This window comes from Brachyhypopomus gauderio, chromosome 2 (assembly GCF_052324685.1).
Source record: "Brachyhypopomus gauderio isolate BG-103 chromosome 2, BGAUD_0.2, whole genome shotgun sequence".
NCBI lineage: Eukaryota > Metazoa > Chordata > Actinopteri > Gymnotiformes > Hypopomidae > Brachyhypopomus > Brachyhypopomus gauderio.
The window spans coordinates 21,390,790-21,410,999 of record NC_135212.1 but is presented as its reverse complement, the minus strand read 5'-3'; the positions used below and the strand labels follow the sequence as shown (position 1 = coordinate 21,410,999).

At 40.9% G+C, this 20,210-nt stretch overlaps 3 protein-coding genes across 3 annotated transcripts; 2 read left to right on the top strand and 1 right to left on the bottom strand.

The window, feature by feature from the left end:
• Positions 1 to 244: 244 nt before the first annotated feature.
• arl2bp (ADP-ribosylation factor-like 2 binding protein) lies at positions 245 to 3,823 on the top strand. Its single transcript, XM_076990851.1, has 7 exons — positions 245 to 366; positions 704 to 773; positions 872 to 933; positions 1,051 to 1,157; positions 1,247 to 1,332; positions 1,597 to 1,693; positions 2,767 to 3,823. The coding sequence occupies exons 1-7, from the start codon at positions 348 to 350 to the stop codon at positions 2,872 to 2,874; spliced, it is 549 nt and encodes a 182-aa protein (XP_076846966.1). The 5' UTR covers positions 245 to 347; the 3' UTR covers positions 2,875 to 3,823.
• Positions 3,824 to 3,891: 68 nt separating this feature from the next.
• Positions 3,892 to 7,300, bottom strand: pllp (plasmolipin). The gene is made up of 4 exons (XM_076990855.1): positions 6,988 to 7,300; positions 5,355 to 5,528; positions 5,039 to 5,158; positions 3,892 to 4,281 (listed from the first exon to the last, which is right to left on the bottom strand). The coding sequence occupies exons 1-4, from the start codon at positions 7,123 to 7,125 to the stop codon at positions 4,174 to 4,176; spliced, it is 540 nt and encodes a 179-aa protein (XP_076846970.1). The 5' UTR covers positions 7,126 to 7,300; the 3' UTR covers positions 3,892 to 4,173.
• A 4,563-nt stretch (positions 7,301 to 11,863) lies between these two features.
• On the top strand, positions 11,864 to 19,964 carry LOC143492472 (protein-glutamine gamma-glutamyltransferase 2-like). Its single transcript, XM_076990847.1, has 13 exons — positions 11,864 to 12,107; positions 13,544 to 13,720; positions 13,930 to 14,160; positions 14,508 to 14,626; positions 15,277 to 15,405; positions 15,690 to 15,867; positions 16,131 to 16,269; positions 16,551 to 16,654; positions 16,765 to 17,007; positions 17,355 to 17,621; positions 18,044 to 18,204; positions 18,288 to 18,424; positions 19,268 to 19,964. Exons 1-13 carry the CDS (start codon positions 12,092 to 12,094, stop codon positions 19,428 to 19,430), a joined length of 2,064 nt encoding a protein of 687 aa, XP_076846962.1. The 5' UTR covers positions 11,864 to 12,091; the 3' UTR covers positions 19,431 to 19,964.
• The last annotated feature ends 246 nt before the right edge of the window (positions 19,965 to 20,210 follow it).

The following is a 20,210-nucleotide window of genomic DNA, read 5'->3' as shown; positions in this document are numbered from 1 at the left end:
TAAACCAGGTCACTATACGGGTCATATTGTGCTGAAATATGTGATAAGTTCATAATACAACAGATCGTACAATCTTCTTACAATTACCGGTATCTATGGCCAACAAATACATATTCAACAATCCACACTTTTCTCCAAAATCTGAACATTTTCCTAGTTTTCATGTATTTACTATACCTCACAAAATATATTTAGGTTTGGCATACAGAGGGGGTATTGAGAGTCGGAACCGATAAATGACATCTGTTCCTTACCGGATCGATTTCAGGAAGGTACGCGAGCTCTTGTTGCCGTAGCAGCCACAAACGATTTGGTGGTGGTTGAGGTATTTTGTTTGCTGGGCTGTGATGGATTTTCAGGAGAGCGGTAAACATTTGGTCTATATACAATTTAATTCATTAGTTAGGTTAGGACAATGGTGAAAAAAGTTCAACTAGTTAGTTCCTTAATGCAATTTGTTGCTGGGCAGTATTTTGTTAGCCAGCTAACCTACCGGTAGCGACCTCGGTTTGCTAGCTTAGTTAACTAGCTATCTACATAGTGAGTTAACAACCTGCTGGGTTATAAGTTAGCAGTTCTTAGTTAACGCAACTAGACAACAGGCTAGAAATCATATTATTTATGGCGTGAAGTAGTTGGTTAACTACAAAATGCTGAGCTGAAAGACAAATTTGTATTTATTTCTAAACTTCATCTCTTTTAGATGTGGTCGGCAGTGAGGATAACATTGTTGACATGAGAGACTTGGGAGAGGAGGATTTCGCTATCTCGAAGTGAGTCCTGGCTCTATCGGGTGAAATAATGTCTTTGATCCCCCAAATTAGGAATAAAATAAAGATGCTTTTAAGCATTGACAATATTTTTTCTACAGATCATCAGAAGCCGATGCAGTGTTTGATACCGTAATTGGCAACATAGAAGAAATCATAATGGGTGAGTTACGTGTAAATATAGGTACATTTTGTACCTGGTAGCTCATCGTATTTTATTAAATTAGGTTGTACTATTTCCATCGTTAACCACACACATAAGACGGAAATCTCTCCACAGACGGTGAATTTCAGAATCTTCAACAGTCATTCATGGAGAAATATTACCTGGAGTTTGAGGACTCTGAAGAAAATAAGCTGATTTATACATCGATATTTAATGAATATGTAAGCTACTTTATTTAAACTTTTAATCAATTTCAAACTCAATTCTTATTGAGGTGTCCAGTGTCAGGTGTTCTCATATGCATCCTCAGGTTGATCTTTTAGAGAAGTATCTGGAACAGCAACTGATAGAGCGAATTCCTGGATTTAACATGAATGACTTTATTCATACATTGAAGTAAGTCATGATTTTTGCCCACCATACATGTTCTTGAAAACATTCAGAGCTTTTTGATTAAAGAGGTTTTCATTTCATCTCTTTATTTTCTTTAACTTGTATCATTCACAGATCATTCTCATTTGTGCCAAAATGTTAATTATTTATCCTCATTTGGAGATGCAATATGACCACTATAAATAGCAAATTTTCAAGATGGAATATGAATAAATTGTACCTGAGCCCATTCTGAATCCGTTTTCTCCTTCATCTCTACTGTCAAAGGCAACACAAAGATGAAGTCTCAGGGGATATTTTTGATATGCTTCTCACCTTTACAGACTTCATGGCCTTTAAAGATGTGTTCATCAATTACAAGGCAGTAAGTAAAAATTTTATTATAGCTTTTATTATATGCAGTGTTGCGAATAACGCTAGGTAACGGCGTCATTTTGTCAGTAACGGGATAATATAATTAATTACTTTTCCTGTCGTTACAACGCCGTTGACGTTACTGGTCATTAGAAGCGGTGCGTTACTATATTGATATACTAACAGTAATCCGAGCGCACCGCTGCCCAGGCTAGTGAGGAGTAACCGATCTCGATAGGTCACGGTTCTCGGTGTAACACCTGTTTAACTTAACAAGTCAGTAAGCGATTGGCTAATGCAGCGTTATGGTAGCCAATCAGAGCCAGTGTTTTTACACGCGCGCCGAAATACTCCAGTGACACGACACAAACGGAGAAGAGGCAGAAATGGCGAGTCAGGAGCAAGCCGAGGAAAAATTTACATTTTCAAGGTGGCGATATAAACATTATTTAAGAAAATACTTGAAGTTCCTGAATGTCTACCAGACTGGGTATTTGATTTATTTAATTAAGAATAGAGGTTTTATTGTTAAGTTTACTTCTATTGTGAACAAACCAGTTGTCTCAGGTTGAGAGAATTTAATTTAATTTGATAGATGTAAATGCACTTTATATAGTGTAACTGTTTACTTTTGCTTTTATTTTTTACAAAGATTTGGGATTTTTAAGGATTTTATCCTGCACTGGTCTGTGGATGTGCAATAAATATCAAACGTTAAACACCTTCCTGATCTACTCATTTCAACTGACTGTAAAAACTGCTTTTTCAAAAAAAAAATCCTTGTTCATTGGCATATAACTTTTTTTTAACTGTAACGCAAATAGTTACTTTCTCTGGTAACGAGTTACTTTTATTATAGAGTTATTCAGTTACTAACTCAGTTACTTTTTTGAACAAGTAGTGAGTAACTATAACTAATTACTTTTTTAAAGTAACGTTGCCAACACTGATTATATGTAATATATATTATATACCTGACCTTCGCCTTAATCAGGACTTGACATTTTTTCCTAATTGTTTTCAACACTGTTGTGATTTATTGCCCTTTACTTGCATAATTTCTGGAGTCTTATTTGTTTGTAGGAGCGAGAGGGACGAGGACTGGATCTTAGCACTGGCTTGGTGGTTAAATCTTTAAGTTCAGCTACTGCCTCAATGGTCACTTCTAGTACAGTGCCAAGGTCCCTCTGAAACGCTAAGCAATGAGATCTGTTATATGTTCGCACTGAACTCATCACTCATGTATCCCTAACACCAAATTCATTCCAAAATGACCTCCTTATGTACATTTCCACAGCCACATACTACTAAGTAGTTTGCACCAAGGAGGCTAGTCTGCTGCCTTAAGTATAATGATGGGGATCGTGAGTTTGCTTTGGTTTAATATTTAAACTTGTCACTTTCTGGCTTGGCTCCTCCTACAGTATTTGTAATGTATACCAAGGGAATCCGATTTTCTCTTTGTACCACTCTCTGGGTTATTTTGTTTATTACAAGTGGGTGTAGTTGAGGTAATTGTTTTGTGATCTCATGTGAAGTATGCAGTTCCTATGTTTAACTTTAAGACTTTCATCTACTTCTATTTGAATAATCCCTGCATTTTATCTTTCACTATTTACAAGGCAAATATAGGCATACACCTCATTAAATTAAAGGGCTTCTAAAATCCACAGAAAGCACAGCACCTGCCATCAACTGTTGTGAACAATTTATGCCATAAGGCATACAGGCCTAGCTAGGACATTTTGCTACAATAACACATTTATTGCTACAATAACACATTTAAGCCAGCACATCTGAAGCTGTTGAGCGTATGTTTGGGAGGCAGGCATGTGCACTGACGATCTTTCCAGACTTTTATGCCACACATTATCTGTCCCATGGATTATCTGTCCTATGGATTATCTGTCCCATGGTTCTGCTTCAGACCTTTTTGTCATTTTATTAGGTTTTGGACACCTTTTGTCATATTTTTGAAATACTACTTATTTAACACTTCATATTGTGAATTTTATATGACTTGAATGTTCAACTGTTTCTGTTGTACCAAATGAATGCTTTATATTTGTTTGCATTTGTCTTTGATAGTAATTGTAAATGTGGGTATATGTTGAATAAATAAACAAATAAGACATATATATATATATTATGTAAATACATGTCATTTAATATATAAAAAAAACAAATGATAAGTGTGTCTCCAAATAATAAGTGTGACAAAAGTTTTATGTAAAACATGTAACTCCAAGCAACGTGGAGTAATACAGGTTTGATAAATTGTGTGTGTATTGTGTGTATACACACACACAGGTTTGTATGTAAACCAAAGAAGTTTACAATACCACGTTCACTGCACCAGATCCAGGTTGGGCAGCTATTTTTGCTGCCAAAGAGAACCATAACTGTTCCATCCTGGTCTCTTCCGTGTCACATGTGGACTGAGTACATACAAGTCTTTGGGTGGAGGATGTGTTGGAACGCAGCGTGTTTCTACACAGGCACGGTGCTAGTGGCTGCGTTTCCTCCATCGCCTCTCCAGTCCAGGTAGGCAAAGAAGGTGCTGGCACCATACATAAGTGTAACCGCAATGCCAAAAAACTGGGAAACACAAAGCACACAGAATCAAATTAAAGCAACAACTATCTAAGAATGATTCGTCATCCTTCCTTTCATTGTTATTGATAGCTTCATTTCCCAGATCATTTTAAAAAATAAATTAGTCTTCATTAAGCAATTTGTGGTTATAATTTGTAATCTTAATTTAGATTGTGCAGGTTCTTTGGGAATGTAGGTTACAAATTCCTACTCTTTCAATTGCAAAGCTGTAGATACTCAGTTAGACATTTTACTGCTGACCTGGTGTTTGAGCAGTGAGGCCAGTATTGTACTCTTCACATTTTTCCAAGCAGGAAATTGCATGTTTGTCATGTGATTTTGAACTGTACAGTGGACTCTGATCGGGATGGGCACGAAAACTCATTGAATGTAGGGCCTATAAACCTTCATATAAACTTGTCACTTTATGCATCAACACTATTTTAAACAACAGAATATGATTGCCAGAGATGGGGAATACATATAATAGCATCTCTGGATCCCTTCCTACTTTAGACCAGCAAAATGCAGGATATACTGATATGCAGTATTCTATTGTTTTTGGTGTCACTTGCGGTTGCATCTGTTTGAAAAGGCAACATTACATAACTCAAATAAAGCACAAATTAATCTAGTTTGCCTGTCCAGTTTGTGACGGTTTGCCCAGAGACATGTCACATGTCAAGCATGTTCAAAAACAGTGTTTATGTGTGTGTGTGTGAGAGAGGGAGATATACAAAAAGAAAATTCCCCCACTCACCGCTGCAGCTGCCATGCAGTTATAGTTGTATATAGGATAGTAGTATGTGGAGATTGAAACCGCATTGGCAATAAAAGCAGTGAAATACAGGACAGTCGCTGCAGTGTAGAATACCATCAGCTAAAAGGAGAAAACAAACAGAAGGAATGTTGCATTTTCCAACATTTGACTGAAAAACATTTACCTAACAAAGTAAATCTGCATGCTTGAAAAACTTTCCCCTCAAATAATATTTTGCTAAGGTGGTGTATTCTGGTATGGCTCGTCCGGTTGGACTGAGGGATTTCTGAATGGGTTGAAGGAGGGATCAACTCACCGCTAGAGCCCATGGCACAAAGCTTAAGTTTTGGTAGATCCCCAAAAACAGAATGATGAAGAGCACGACGGTGAGAATCCAGAGTGTCACACTCACAAACATCACCCAACCAAAGGCAGGGATCATCTGGTAGGAAGCACTGGAGATAAGAGCCCATACCAGCAAGCCTACCACCTGCAGGGAAAAAGCACATCTGAAACATTCATACTAACTGGATGCTAAGAAGGACAATGCAGACACCTGTTCTGCCTCACATACCTGAACACTGTGAATGCCAAAACAAAGAATCTTGGTCAGACCTGCTCATAGCCTTAAACTGTCTCTCTGTGGTATATTGTATTCCAAGGGTCTCCAGGTGTCCTGCATTTAATGCATCATGCTACTTGGAATATATTTGACATTTTATACAGTTCATGATTGTTATCTGTATGATGACAATAACGATAAGTGCAGTGAATTAAGTTTACTTTAAGTGAATGGTTTTAGGTTTAGGTTTTTAGGAATAGTGGCCAGGTTTAAGCTAAATAGGAATCAGTCACTCACCCTTTGACACATTTAACAAGCCTTCGAAATCTTTTGTCAGTCAGGACAAACAAGGGCACTCTGACTCTGAATGGTGTATTGTAGATATTGACAGAGCATACTATCACTAGCATAGACGGTGTTACCTACAGTACTGTTCAGCACAATCCATAGCATTATGCTACATCCATTATTTATTTATTAATTGTCTCCAATTTCTGAATTTGGCAGGAATATGTCACCTGACATCTGAGAAACAGGACCACAAACAAGTCTGTGAACAGGTTTAATGAAACACAAATGTTTCTATTAAACCAGTTATTTTATATTCAAACTAATTGACACACTTGTCACAGTGGGAAAATGGGAAAGGTGCCCTGTTAGAAACAGATTACTCTTTGAACCAGAACACAAAGACTCTAGTTTACACAGGGAGGGACTCCGTGTTAGTACAGTTATTCCAGTGGTGACAGACATGCATTGTGACACATATGTTGGCTAATGAGAACACTACCTCAGTTCTTCAGTAGAAATCATTCTGTTACTGTGTGCTAGCTGTAAGTGTGGACATGAATGTTTGGCCTCTGTCAATTTATGTATACTTAATAAGCCATTCATCATTTACAGATTACACTTCCCTGTTTGTCAGGTTTAAATTACCAGTTCTGAAATAAATCCTCAAATATGACACACTAAACAGTGTACAATAATAATAATAATAATAATAATAATAATAATAATAATAATAATAATAATAATAATAATGCAATTTTGCATCTTTGTAGTAGTTGCCTCAAAGCTAATTGAACAATTATATAAAATGAAAAGACAAAACATTTTTCATCTTACTAAAAAAACATTTTATATCTCGTCCCTCACTACCCTGAAACAATTGGTTTTGAATCCTTAGAGCACTTGCCAAGATGTTGGGAAGATTAGCCATGCACATCTGAACCAGATGGCATATGGGCTTAGATAGACAGGTAACGAACAAAATGAAAATGAGATGGTTGGAAGAATAGACATTGTGCACAGGCAAACCAAGTGAGAAAACAATAAGATTACTATAATAAATAGTAATTCTATTATTACTATTATTCTTGCAACTCACAATCTCCATCAACAAGAGAATTCCAGGAATGGTCTTAATGAAGATGAGGTCCATAGATATGTTCATCAGATGCCTTGCTCCTGTCTGAGGCTGGGGAGAGCTTGTCTCAGTGCTGACTTTCCCAGGAAAATCTGCCATCTCTATTCCAAATGCAGATATTATAAAAGGTATAGCTGTCCTCTAATACAAGACTAAGATTATAAAAGGATCAAGCTAAACTGGAACAGTCCCAGACACTGTAGGTGTTAACACTTCCTAGTAACTCTATCCAAACACACAGCCCTGGTGCCTTCTGGCTACCTCTCTGTCTCAGTTCCAGTCCTCTCTAACGTAGGCAGTAGTCTGAGGTAATGTATAACGTAATCACATGACTACATTCAATTGGATAGGACAAGTTGGCATGCTTGTTTAACCAGTATCAAGATAAAGGATTACTGCATTAACCCATTAAATCCCAAATACATTCATGTATTTTGCTCCTTGACCAGCCACAAAAAAGCAGTAGGCTATGCCATTTTTTACAACATTTTGGGAAAAGTGGTGAAGTTTTATTCTTGGTCACAGCTGTGACCACTTGGAAACAACATAGTCAGAGTTGCCTCTGTATGCAAATGCACATAAAATGATCAATAAGATGAAATATGTCAATTTGCATTATGTAATAGCTACTGAGTGTCCAGACACTAATTGTTGCTATTTTTGTCACAACATTTTTTTCGTGTCATATTCAAACGAATAAACAGCAATGTAATCCATGCAAGTTACATATTTACAGTGAGGTACTGAGTTATCTGATTGGTCACAGCTGTGACTGTTACCATGTTAGCATTACATGTACAAAAATGTGACAATAGAATTTTGAAAAACGTATTTTATACTCAAAAGCCACTGTTTAATTATATCCTCATATACATTTGTTTTGTTTTGTTTTTTTCACGTGAAGTCTTCTTTACTTGTATGGACAATGGATAAATTCATACTTCCCAAAGTGGAAATTGAGCCCAAATGGGCTAATTGTCACGGTACGGCGGGCCCCCTACTGGTCGCCCCCGTATACAGCGGAAGTTGTCTTGTTGTTGCGTTGTGTTCGGCCCTCAGGTGGGCGGGGCCTATGAGCCGCATCACCTGACGGTCGTTTGTTTGTCTATATATGTCTTGTCTTTATACCAGTTGACTGCTGGTCATTGTATCCTTGATTTGGATCTTGTCACGGGTTTTTGATTTGCACACTTTATTCATTAAAACCTCAATTTTCCCTGAGACTTGGCGTGATCGCTTCCCTTTTATTCCGCACTCCCTGCCCATCACACTAATTAATAAACTAATTTTTCATCTTTTGCTCAAACGTGTGTACCTGATTAGTCTTGACCCCAAATGCAGTAATGCAAGACATCCACAATTAAATTGATGTAATCTAAGGAGTCATCTCCCCAGGCCATCTACTACACGCCTCACGAGGCAATAGACTCTGTATCATCCTTTCTGTAGGCTGCCGGTAACTAAACTGTGCCAATAAAACAGGCAAAAGCTAGTTCAGGAGCGGAGTATTCTGCCTTCAAACTGAATCCATCTCCAAAGAAGAGTGGCTGGAGCTGGAGGTTGTGAGATGGACAGTGTCTAAATGATGCAAATAGCTTGTATAATAACAGCTATATAACAGCTACACCTTGCTGGTAGGTGTGACAGAATAAAATTTAGGTAATGCCTACATTCATACAGTAACATCTTCAATAAATCCTCTAAACAAAGTGCAAGAAATATTACGTCACTTCGACTAAGGTGCAATATGGTGTTATGAAACCATTTATATTTATTTTGTACATTAACTATTTATTTTGTACTTTATGTATAGTCTAACTTAAACTAAAGAGTTATACATTCATATCCTATGAATGCTTGGCTCCGATGTATTATTAATGACTTAATCATATGACTACAGAAACGTGGGTGTTAATTATTAATCAAAATAAAATGTAAAAAAAAGAAAGTGTGTTGTCAGAAGTGGGTTCGAAGTCACGCCTCCATATGAGACTGCGACCTGTGGGCCTACAGCGCCTTAGATCCTGACTGAAACGTCGTTTCTTTGAGCTCACAAATCTATCACCTCATTAATGATATTAATGATGAGGAACAAAGAACGAGACAATTAGGCAAGCAGGACTTTCTTGCCGCTTTCTTGTTTCCTGAAAGCGTGCTGTTGGACAGGAAATAAAGGTTAGAGCGCCCCCTGCTGTTTGCGATATAAACGTGTGATAAAGAATCGAAATGTCTCCACCACATTTTCAATGCTTTAGTTGTGTAATCGTTTCAAGTAATTAAGTGACGGTTTTTATGGCCATTTCCCATAAATGGACTAGAAAGTCTGTTTCTAGCACATCTGACGAAGCAGCGATAGCACTGTTGTGTATATACAGCTAATGTGAAATGTCGCAAACAATTTTAAGTCGTGGTTGAATTCTCTAGAAAGGAGTTTAATGTGTTCTTTATAACCACATTAACTTTAGATGACGTCTGAGTTTTGCAAAACAAAACAACTCTTCAGTAGAGGGCACTGTCAGATTCCTGATTGTACTGTACTGTGACGTGGTATGAGTGTCAAAAGTGAAATTTCTCGCTGAGATTATAGTAAAATTTTCAGCACACTATTAAATATGGGTAATAATGTGTTATTCTCGATCTGGTCATCTGAATCAAGATAGAGTTGAATAATGTATGTAAATAGAAAGATTGCCGACATCACATAGCCATGTAATATAAACCACAAACAAGAATAGGTGTGGACACATGATGATCGCATTCATTTTGAAGATAAATAAGGTAAAATAGATAAGATTGGCTGCTAAAAAAATGTGAGCTGCTAAAGAAATTTCAGAAGCAAAGGAGTGTATAGTCGCCACATAGTCAATCGTACTTACATAAATAATTGCATTATCAATCTTTGTTTCAAGTTCACAATTGAAACACAGATACACACACTCACACACAGAGGTGTCTTCAAATTGTGTGCTTGGAATTTTCTGCCCTGGTGTGTCTTGATGAAGGCAGCAGTAGCTAAATAGGATTCTTTTGAAGACCAGAAGATCATGTTGGCCAGAGTGATTTAACCCAACTTCTTCTCAATCTAGTTTCATGAGGCACGTTAGGGCCATCTTGGAGTTCCTCTTGTCCTCTTATCCACAGACGTCCTGAGGAGTGAATATTTCTTAGTTTGTGCAGACAATTATTTTAGCCCATATTTGATAGTAACTGAGAGTAGGCCTACTTATAACTATGAGAGTAGGCCTACTTACAAGTATAGAGTAGGCCTACTTCCCAGCCCCAATTAAAGCCGCCCACTAATGACATCAAGGTAATGCTCCAGTGTCATTATGGAATGTAAACTGTGATGAAATAAACACAACATTTGGAGGCAAGGTCAGCTGTCTGAACAGTTGGTTTAGTCAGCTGGTTGGGTTTCTTGTGGCATTTCTACTTGGTCTCTATAATTTCACGTCCTGTCCCAGGCGTCCCAGGTTTTTTTTTAAGTGAGGAAATGTCCTGGTTTTTAAATTACCTTAATTGGACACCCTACTATAATTGTCAGAAATGCTCAGGTTTAACATGGTGATTCCTGCAAGAACCAGGCAGCCATGTAGTAGGCCTGGCGGGGTGTCCTGTAAAATGCGTTGGAGCAGGTGCCATTCAGCGGTGTAGGAGGAGATCTCATCTAGTTCCCGAAACCTCACTGCCCCAGCATTCCACTGCTCCGTTTCACACGGAGATGCAAATCATGTTTCTCTCCCTGCACTGTCTGGGTGGAGTAAGGCGTTAGTCACTACCACTCCTGACTCTGTCAGCAGGCACAGATCTCTCTGTGTCACATCTGTCAAGCACCATCACAGCAATCTAACGGCATGGTGATAAACCACTACCATCCCACTGAATGAGAAGATCACTTTGTCTTTCTTTTTCCAAAACAGATGATATGTGTGCGAGACAATATTTTCAGTAACAAGAACCTAATGATTGGAGCGGTTAGCAGTGGTTAAAAATTCCACTGACACATCCTATAGGAATTTAAATGCAATGCAGATGCTAAATGTTTTAGAGTTTCTTTTTAGCTTCCTCCCACTGACATTTTGACCTTTGTCTTATGCCTTGAACGTTCACACTTTCACCAGTGCACATCTCAGTCAGCTGAGGTTTCATCAGATGACAATGACACAAACACACTCCGAGCAAATTAAGACTTCCCATAGTGTTTAAACATGCACATTCAATTTAGCACACTGGCTAAAATATATCCTGCTTTATTACAGGCTGCAGCTCAAGGGAAAAAAACATATCAGCATTCCTGTAGGGCTAACTGCAGTGATATGGGGGAGGGTTGGGGGCACTGGCATTTTATGGATTGGCTTTAATGTCACTGTGCCTGTAAAATAGGCAAGTAAAAGACCTCTAGACTCTTTGACAGGAAAATAAGAATGTACCTCAGCTGGAACTGGGACAGAAACATAAAAAGAGAAAATAATTGGACGTGAAAAGGGGTTGTAGAACAGGGATTTTTGTCAGGATACCAAACATTTACTGGGAGACAGCAGAGGTAGAGTGCCCACTGCCCTTGGAGAAGGTAGACAGAAGCATCTGTGTGAGAGTGTGGGAGGAAGGAAGGGAGGAATGACAGTAAACGTCTGACACACAACGTAGTCTCATATTCAACGCCTTTTCTCACTCTCGTAAGAAAAAAAGGAGTCTGTGTGTATGGGCTTACACAGAAAAAAGTATGTGAGTGTGTGTGTGTGTGTGTGTGTGTGTGTGTGCGTGTGTGTGATGTCAGGGGTCACACCTAGTGGATGTGTGTGTGTGTGTGTGTGTGTGTGTGATGTCAGGGGTCACACCTAGTGGGTGTGTGTGTGTGTGTGTGTGTGTGTGTGTGTGTGGGTGGGTGTGTAAGCACATGTGTGATAGAGTTGAGAGTAGGAGAGAGACGGGGGCCTCTGTTATATAAACAAGGGTCCCAATGAAGGAAAAGGTATAAGATACTCAGCACTGTTACATGCTGACCAACATAATATTACTGCAAAAAAGAATTTGGATTTATCGTTTACCATAGCAACGTCTGGAAATGGCCAATCCTAACGGTAAGCCAAAGTCAACTTTGTTATTGCTTCTCGCCACAGGTGTGCTGAGTCAGGAATTAAATGCAGTTTCTCTAGGGTATGGTGCTACATTTGACAAGAAATACCAGCAGACTACACAGCGACAATGCAGATACAACATGACAGTATACATAATAAATATTCACTATACCCTGTACTTTTAATATATAATAATATATAATAATAATTGCTTATTTTTATAAACTTTATATATGCTATTGATATTATTTAACTATATCTAAATGCGTGTTCAGTATATTAACAGTAGACTAGACAGCAGGCATTGGCTGATAGGGTGGGTGAATGTGAATTTGTTACTCAGTACATGTTGACAGCTGGTAATATTAACTGTAAATGTTGTCAGAGCACAAGACACCGTATAGTAGCACTATATAGTATAGTCACTTTTTTGTGATTGCTGCAGGTAATAAAAAGTCTCGGTTTAAGTCTTGGTGTCCATATCTAGAGAAATATGTTGCAGGAGACTGGAAATTATGATTTTGGTAAAGAATTTCATTTACCAAATTTGGAGACCATGACAGTAGGATCTGTCCCCATGAGTGTCTGACATTTGGGAGTCCAGTACCGGGAGAGAGAGTTCAGGAGGAGTCCAGTACCAAGAGAGTGTGTTCATGAGGAGTCCAGTACCAAGAGTGTGTGTTCAGGAGGAGTCCAGTACCAGGAGAGTGTGTTCAGGAGGGGTCCAGTACCAAGAGTGTGTGTTCAGGAGGAGTCCAGTACCGGGAGAGAGAGTTCAGGAGGAGTCCAGTACCAAGAGTATGTGTTCAGGAGGGGTCCAGTACCAAGAGAGTGTGTTCATGAGGAGTCCAGTACCAAGAGAGTGTGTTCAGGAGGAGTCCAGTACCAAGAGTGTGTGTTCATGAGGGGTCCAGTACCGGGAGAGTGTGTTCAGGAGGGGTCCAGTACCGGGAGAGTGTGTTCAGGAGGGGTCCAGTAACGGGAGGGTGTGTTCAGGAGGGGTCCAGTAACGGGAGGGTGTGTTCAGGAGGGGTCCAGTAATGGGAGAGAGTGTTCAGGAGGGGTCCAGTACCGGGAGAGAGTGTTCAGGAGGGGTCCAGTACCGGGAGAGAGTGTTCAGGAGGGGTCCAGTACCGGGAGAGAGTGTTCAGGAGGGGTCTTTTTAAACGTTTTTTTTTTAATGAGAGAGAATTCCAGCTACCGAGTTTCAAGCTACCCATATGCATGTTTTTGGGGATTTTTTTGTACAACTATTACCCCTTTCAAAGCTCATAGTTCCAGAATCTCGACCTTTTGTGGTGTTATATGGCTGCAAAAATCCCCGTGCTGGTTTGACTAGGTAGCGTAGGTCTTTCAGGCCGCATGTTTAATGAGTCGTCGTAAAACACAGAAATGCTTTTTTTCCTGGAGCTTTGATCCCCCTCTCTTCTCCCCTCCAGCTGTGTTCCAAGGTGTGGACCTGCAGTGCCGGGTGAATAACCGTGCCCACCGTACGGAGGAGATGGGCCCAGAGAGGCTGGTGGTGCGTCGAGGGCAACCCTTCTCCCTGTTGGTGCAGTGCACAGACAGCCCCCCACTACCTCCACACCACCAGTTGGCCCTCGTGCTCCACCTGGGTGAGTGCTCCATCCTAAAAACATGCACAGCAAGTGCCGGAGTCAGTGAGCAGGGAGGAAAGCGATTAGCTCTGTGCAGACGGCTGCTGTTACAACACAAAAGTCTCAGCATTTCAGCGTTTACTTACAGTTACATACGTCACTGAAAACATACATATAGGAATTGAAGTGATACGTGTGTGTGTTATGAATCTGTGTGATTAACGCAGGTAAAAAGGGTGAGGTGGTTGTGAAGGTGTCGGGTGCGAGAGCACTGCCCGGGAAATGGTGGTTCAGCCAGCACACTGCTCAGAGTGAGGTGTTGCTAAGCATACATAGCCCTGCCGACGCCCCCGTGGGTGTGTACAGTGTGATCATTCTCCTGCTCTCCCCCGAGGGACGCATCCTGGAGCAGACTGCCCCCCTCTCTTTCCACATGCTCTTCAACCCGTGGGCTAAAGGTGCACTGATATATCTCCTCTGCCGTCCAACGAAACACAGTCTCTTTGAAGTACTGCACTGATTGAACTGACTGTAATTATGCTAATAATCACATAAAACATTTTTTGAGGTTTCATAGATTGTTCTAAAATAAACTACATGTATAGTACCTATTTTAAAGATTGTATATATAAAAGTACCTATATCTACATGGATAGTAACTATATTGTATGGATATTATGTCAGACAGTCTGACCTTGTCTCTGTCGTGTGTGTGTGTGTGTGTGTGTGTGTGTGTGTGTGTGTGTGTGTGTGTGTGTGTGTGTGTGTGTGTGTGCGTGCGTGCGTGCGTGGCTCGACACTGCAGCTGATTGTGTATACTTGCCTAATGAGGAGCTTCTGCAGGAGTATGTTCTAAATGAAAATGGTGTCCTGTACCAGGGCTCGTGGGATGAGATCACCTCTCTGCCCTGGAACTTTGGACAGGTAACATGTCTCAATAACAGATCTTTCATAAGTTCCTGTCTTAGCAGGAGCATTTAGTACACACACACACACACACACACACACACACACACAATCAAACAAAGGTTCACTTGAGGTAAGACATTCTAATTATCATTGTGGGAGTCCTTTGTGAGGCAAGGCTGTGAGTCTGAATGAACCTGGGGTCAATACTCAAACAGAGATGCTGTCATGGTCTGCAGTAGCTGAGAGAAAGCAGGGACATATGGGCGGTTTGCATGCTTGTGTCTGGAGTCAGTGGTTTAATGCTGGAGTGTGTGAATTGTGGCAGCTGTGTGGCAGAGCACACGGGCTGGTCAGGTACGCGTTCTCTCCGGATGTCAAACATTTGTGCTGGAGATGTGTGCCTGATTCACACATATAGGCCCGTCACACACTGAGATAGGAGAAACCCAAAAGAAAGATAAAGCTGAGACAGAATGCCAGTCCGAGACGGGAATGGGCCGGATCAAAAAAACAGGGAGGGAAAGTCTCTCAAGAGACAGAGACAGTGTCTCCTTGCCTTGTCTACTTTGTTCTCATCTTCTCACCTACCTGTCTTACTTTTAGGCAGGATCAACCATCAGGGGAGTAGATATGCACTTGATCCATGTCTGATTCTCTTCCCACAGTTTGAGAAAGGAGTTCTGGACATCTGCTTTGAGGTGCTGGATTACTCTCCAGCTGCCTTCAAACACCCAGAGATGGACATCAGTAAGAGGGCAGACCCTGTCTACATCAGCAGGACAGTTACTGCAATGGTAAAGACAACCTCCGGCTGTTACATAACTGAGGTTAGGGCTAGGTTTAGGACGAGGGATAGGACTAGCGTTGACTAGGGTCAGGACTAAGGTTAGGACATAGGGTTAGGACATAGGATTAGAACTTGGGTTAGGACATAGCGTTAGGACTATGGTTAAATTAATTTTACAAACCCACATATCCAGGGCACCTTACACATTTTTAGCAGCAGATATTGTTTGTTCTTTTGGATTAAAGTGAGGCCTCAACCTTGAATATTCATAGTGCTGATGGTTACCGGCAGGTGAACGCAAACGATGACCGTGGGGTGGTGTCGGGGCGCTGGGACGGGGACTACAGTGACGGCGTGGCTCCCACACGCTGGACGGGCAGCGTTCCCATCCTGAGGCACTGGAGCGAGGGCGGGGCCCGGAGGGTCCGCTACGGGCAGTGCTGGGTGTTCTCGGCCGTGGCCTGCACCAGTAAGGGCCCAACACCTTCACATCTACATTTAGTCAGACGAACTTACAGAAATGCTGGCCTATTGTCTCGGAAAACGTGTCTGTATGTTAGTACAATTACGCTGGAATGTAAGGCTAACCTCAGTCACAAGCTGCAGCAGAATCAAGTGTCAGTATAATTGTATAAGCGCTAATACAGCTACAGTTAAGGTTTATTCTGGAAAGCATCACTAGAGAATCTGTTACAGATGGCCGTTTTCACCTGACCCACGACTGTTCCACAGTTCTCCGGTGTTTAGGTGTTCCCACGCGGTGCGTCACAAATTACACCTCAGCTCATGACACTGAGGGCAACATTGCAGTGGACTATCTGTTCAATGAGAAGCTGCAGAATGTGTCGGAGGGCAAGAAGGACATGATCTGGTGAGACAGTGTTCCATGGTGCTCTCAGTGTTCCATGGTGCTCTCAGTGTTCCATGGTGCTCTCAGTGTTCCATGGTGCTCTCAGTGTTCCGTGGTGCTCTCAGTGTTCCGTGGTGCTCTCAGTGTTCCGTGGTGCTCTCAGTGTTCCATGGTACTCTCAGTGTTCCATGGTGCTTTCAGTGTTTCATGGTGCTTTCATAATAATGTCTTCAACCTCAACCAGTATATGCACTGCAACCTTTGGTGTAATGAACTGTGAAGGTGATGTGCTGCTTTTTCAGGAACTACCACTGCTGGGTGGAGTCCTGGATGAGAAGAGAGGACCTACCGAAGGGTTATGACGGGTGGCAGGTGCTCGACCCAACTCCACAGGAAAGAAGTGATGGTGGGAGATCAAGGGACAATTCACATAAAAACCAGCATTGCTCATGAAGGAAGAGAGAGTTAGTTGCAAAGAACTAGATCCTGAGTTTCTTCCGCTCCTGTTCCACATAGGTGTGTACTGCTGTGGGCCGTGTCCCGTCCAGGCAGTGAGAGAGGGAGAAGTACAGATGAAGTATGACACCACGTTCGTGTTCTCTGAGGTCAACGCAGACCTGATCTACTGGATGGTCCATCCAGATGGAAGGAGAACTCGTATGTCAACGAACACCGAGACAGTGGGCCAGAAGATAAGCACGAAGAGTCCGTACGGAGACTACAGAGAGGACCTAACTGCTCACTACAAGTACCCTGAAGGTTTTACTTTCAACTCAACTCTGATTCACTCCAAATATAAAACACTGTCAAGCTTTTCATATCCATGATCACTGAGTCAGCAGTCTGTCCCGAGGCGAGTGGTTATTCAGAGAGCTTGTGTTTGTGGTCAGCTATTTCAATAAATATGTCATCAGTGTATTTGGTATAAGGAACTTCCTCAGTTGTCTTAGAAATCTCACATCATGTAACTCATTTAGTGAATCAAGTCAGTCCAATTGAAATACACTGGGATGAACTCAGCTGAACTCTGATAAACAGCTCTGCATGACAGATGGTAGCTGGCCTCTGCTAGTGGGACATTCCAAACGTGGGTGCTCTTTCCGCAGGTTCCTTGATGGAGCGAGAGGTCTACAGAAAGGCAGGGAAGCGAGTGTCCAGTCCAAACAGGGGGTCAGGTCAGCTGACCCTCGTCATCAAGCACACCCAGGCCGTGCACGGCACAGACTTCGACGTGTTCGTGGAGGTGCACAATGATGGTGGGGAGGACACGCCGGCTCAGCTCACGGTCACGTCCAGCGCCGTCACTTACAACAGTCTCCACCGGGGGGAGTGTCAGCGGAAGACTGCCAAACTCACAGTGCCAGCACAGAAAGGCAATACTAATACTCATGCACCATTAAAAATTTATCGTGTTGTGATTAATTTCAGCAAGATGAAATCAAAGGAAACAAAAGGAGAGAACAGGGAAGGAGGTGTGAAGAAGTGATGAGAGATTTAAGAAAGGAAAGATTTAAGAAATGTTTACCAAGGACAGACAGGGTCAAAGTTCACTCTTACCCGGGTCAGGTGGGCAGGATCAAAGTTCACAATTACCCAGAGCAGGTGTAGCCAATCAGGTGGGGCCAAAAATACCTGATCAATGCATCAATTCATTTGCAGGTTTAGTAGGTTTGTTTGAGCCTGGAAGTTACCAAAATGTAAATTGCTGGAGGTTATGTTGGGTTGTATCATAAGTAACACTTTTGTTCTTGTTCTTTCAATGAATCATTTCATTTCCTCCCTCACTGGCCTTTAGCTCATAAGGAAGTGATGCGTCTTCGATATGAGCATTACGGAGCGTGTGTGTCGGAGCATAACCTCATCAGAGTTACAGCACTTCTAGAGTCCAATGGCCAGCACAACATCATCCTCAGAGAGGTCAACATTCCCTTAAAAATGCCCAAGCTCTATGTAAAGGTAGGTCTCAGCAGCCTAAAGACTGATCGGATGCAATGACCAGTTCCCTCAGTGATTGATCTCATGCATTTTAACTCTTCCAGGTGACCGGAGAAGCAGTTTTGTCACGCAGACTGATGGCACTTATCTCCTTCACGAACCCTCTGCCCATCACTCTCAAAGGAGGCGTGTTCACAGTAGAAGGGGCGGGACTAACTGCAGCACAGGAAATCCCATCACCGTATGTATCAAACCCTTCAGCAGCTGGCCTGTATATTTTAATTTCATTTTTAGTAATTATTTTTATTGGAAATCTAGCAGTGCAGAATATTAGCAGGGAAGGTCATGAGTATTAAATAGTTTATGGAGTTGAGTCTCTTTCTCGTCCACCCGGAGTGATTTATGACCACGCCTCGGTACTCATGCAATTAACAACACCTCCATTCCTTCTTCAATTAAACATGCCAGACATGGGCATCATATACTAGCCCAAAACCATCCAAAGCTACTCACATCACACACATTAATACTAGGTCCCAGTGTTGGACAAATGACATCCAGTACAGTCTATTCTGACACGGTTTTAACACGCTTTGCATAGTAGTAATTAGTGAAGATCAGTGGCGGATTTAGCAATTTGGGGGCTCAAGGCAAATTTAGCTAGGGGGCCCATCAACATTAATATGCGAGAAATAAGTTAGCTAGTCAGGGGGCCCCTACAGTGGGTTGCAGTGGGAGGGGCCCAAGGCAATTGCCTAGCAATGCTTCTATGCAAAGACCGCCTCTGGTGAAGATATTGTAACTCAAGTATTAAAGTAGGACTCTAATTCTACAGAATGGGTCACATCAAGGATAATAACTGGAAACATGACCCTTAAATCATGTTTATTGTTTTTAATTAATGTTCATTCAAGTTTTTGAATATGTTCAATGTTAAGAAAAGGTTCTTGGCAACCTTTTCTCTAAGAAATGGTTCCTGTGTTTAAGCTCTTTCTGTGGTTCTCATAAAATTCCTTGGAGCTAAAAAAGTAAGAGGAGGTGATATAATAATGAGTAATGAAATGTATTTCTGTTTTACTCCCAGTGGTGATATTGGACCTGGCCAGGAGGTTGCTGTAAAATTCTCCTTCAAACCCACTCGAGCTGGTCTCAGGAAACTGCTGGTTGACTTTGACTCGGATAGACTTAAAGACGTCAAGGGTGAAGCCACTATTATTGTTTGGAAGAAAAGATCTGAGAATGCTTAAAATATTTATAATTATATAAACCACAATTTAATGGAAGTTTTTAGTCAGGATATTGAAAGCTGTTGTAAATAAAAGCAGAAAAAGTTGCTGATTGTTCAATAACATAGACAATATTTTCAGCTATTTGTATACGCTAAAGACAAGTTTGTTTTATGCTGTGTGTGTGTGTGTGTGTGTGTGTGTGTGTGTGTGTGTGTGTGTGTGTGTGTGTGTGTGTGTGTGTATGTATGTATGTGTATGAATGTGTGTATGTGTATATATAGTAGTGAATTACACAAAGTTTTCAAAAAAAAGAGTAAAAATGCCTTGATTTATATAAATTCATTCACTCTTGAAGAAAAATTGTGGTTTTGAGAAGAAATAAAGCTGTATAGATTTTGTGGTGTTCATTATGTAGTTTAAGGTCGTTTTATATGTCTTAATTATTGCTGACACTTTTTAATCCTCTGTTGAAAACACACGTATCAGAAACAATTTTTAATCTTGAAATAATGACTACTTATGAATCTTGAAATAAAGACCATTTCTGTTGGCCAAAAATGTCCGAGGGTCTCTCAGTTGCGGCAAGATCTGCTGTTCTTTCTCGCCACCTCCTGTTCGGTTCTGATATGGTAAGATATGGAAGCGACGCTTGATGAAAAAATGATAACGACACATGAAAAATGTCATAGTTCTCTAGTATAAATGAGTTGTAATTTTTCTTTATTAAATAAATGTGCATTTTTGTTGTCGGTTATAGATTTCATATAATGCGACTTGTCGACTAATAAGTGCTATAAT

Excerpts from the sequence above, each read along its gene's own strand:
- arl2bp (XM_076990851.1), top strand. Across the intron at positions 774-871 it reads GAGGATTTCGCTATCTCGAA|ATCATCAGAAGCCGATGCAG; the intron begins GTGAGTCCTGGC and ends TTTTTTCTACAG. Across the intron at positions 934-1,050 it reads CATAGAAGAAATCATAATGG|ACGGTGAATTTCAGAATCTT; the intron begins GTGAGTTACGTG and ends ATCTCTCCACAG.
- pllp (XM_076990855.1), bottom strand. The coding sequence starts at position 7,125 with ATGGCAGATTTTCCTGGGAAAGTCAGCACTGAGACAAGCTCTCCCCAG. Across the intron at positions 5,529-6,987 it reads TTCTCTTGTTGATGGAGATT|GTGGTAGGCTTGCTGGTATG; the intron begins GTGAGTTGCAAG and ends TTTTCCCTGCAG. Across the intron at positions 5,159-5,354 it reads TTGTGCCATGGGCTCTAGCG|CTGATGGTATTCTACACTGC; the intron begins GTGAGTTGATCC and ends TTCTCCTTTTAG.
- LOC143492472 (XM_076990847.1), top strand. Across the intron at positions 13,721-13,929 it reads GGCCCTCGTGCTCCACCTGG|GTAAAAAGGGTGAGGTGGTT; the intron begins GTGAGTGCTCCA and ends TGATTAACGCAG. Across the intron at positions 14,161-14,507 it reads CTTCAACCCGTGGGCTAAAG|CTGATTGTGTATACTTGCCT; the intron begins GTGCACTGATAT and ends TCGACACTGCAG.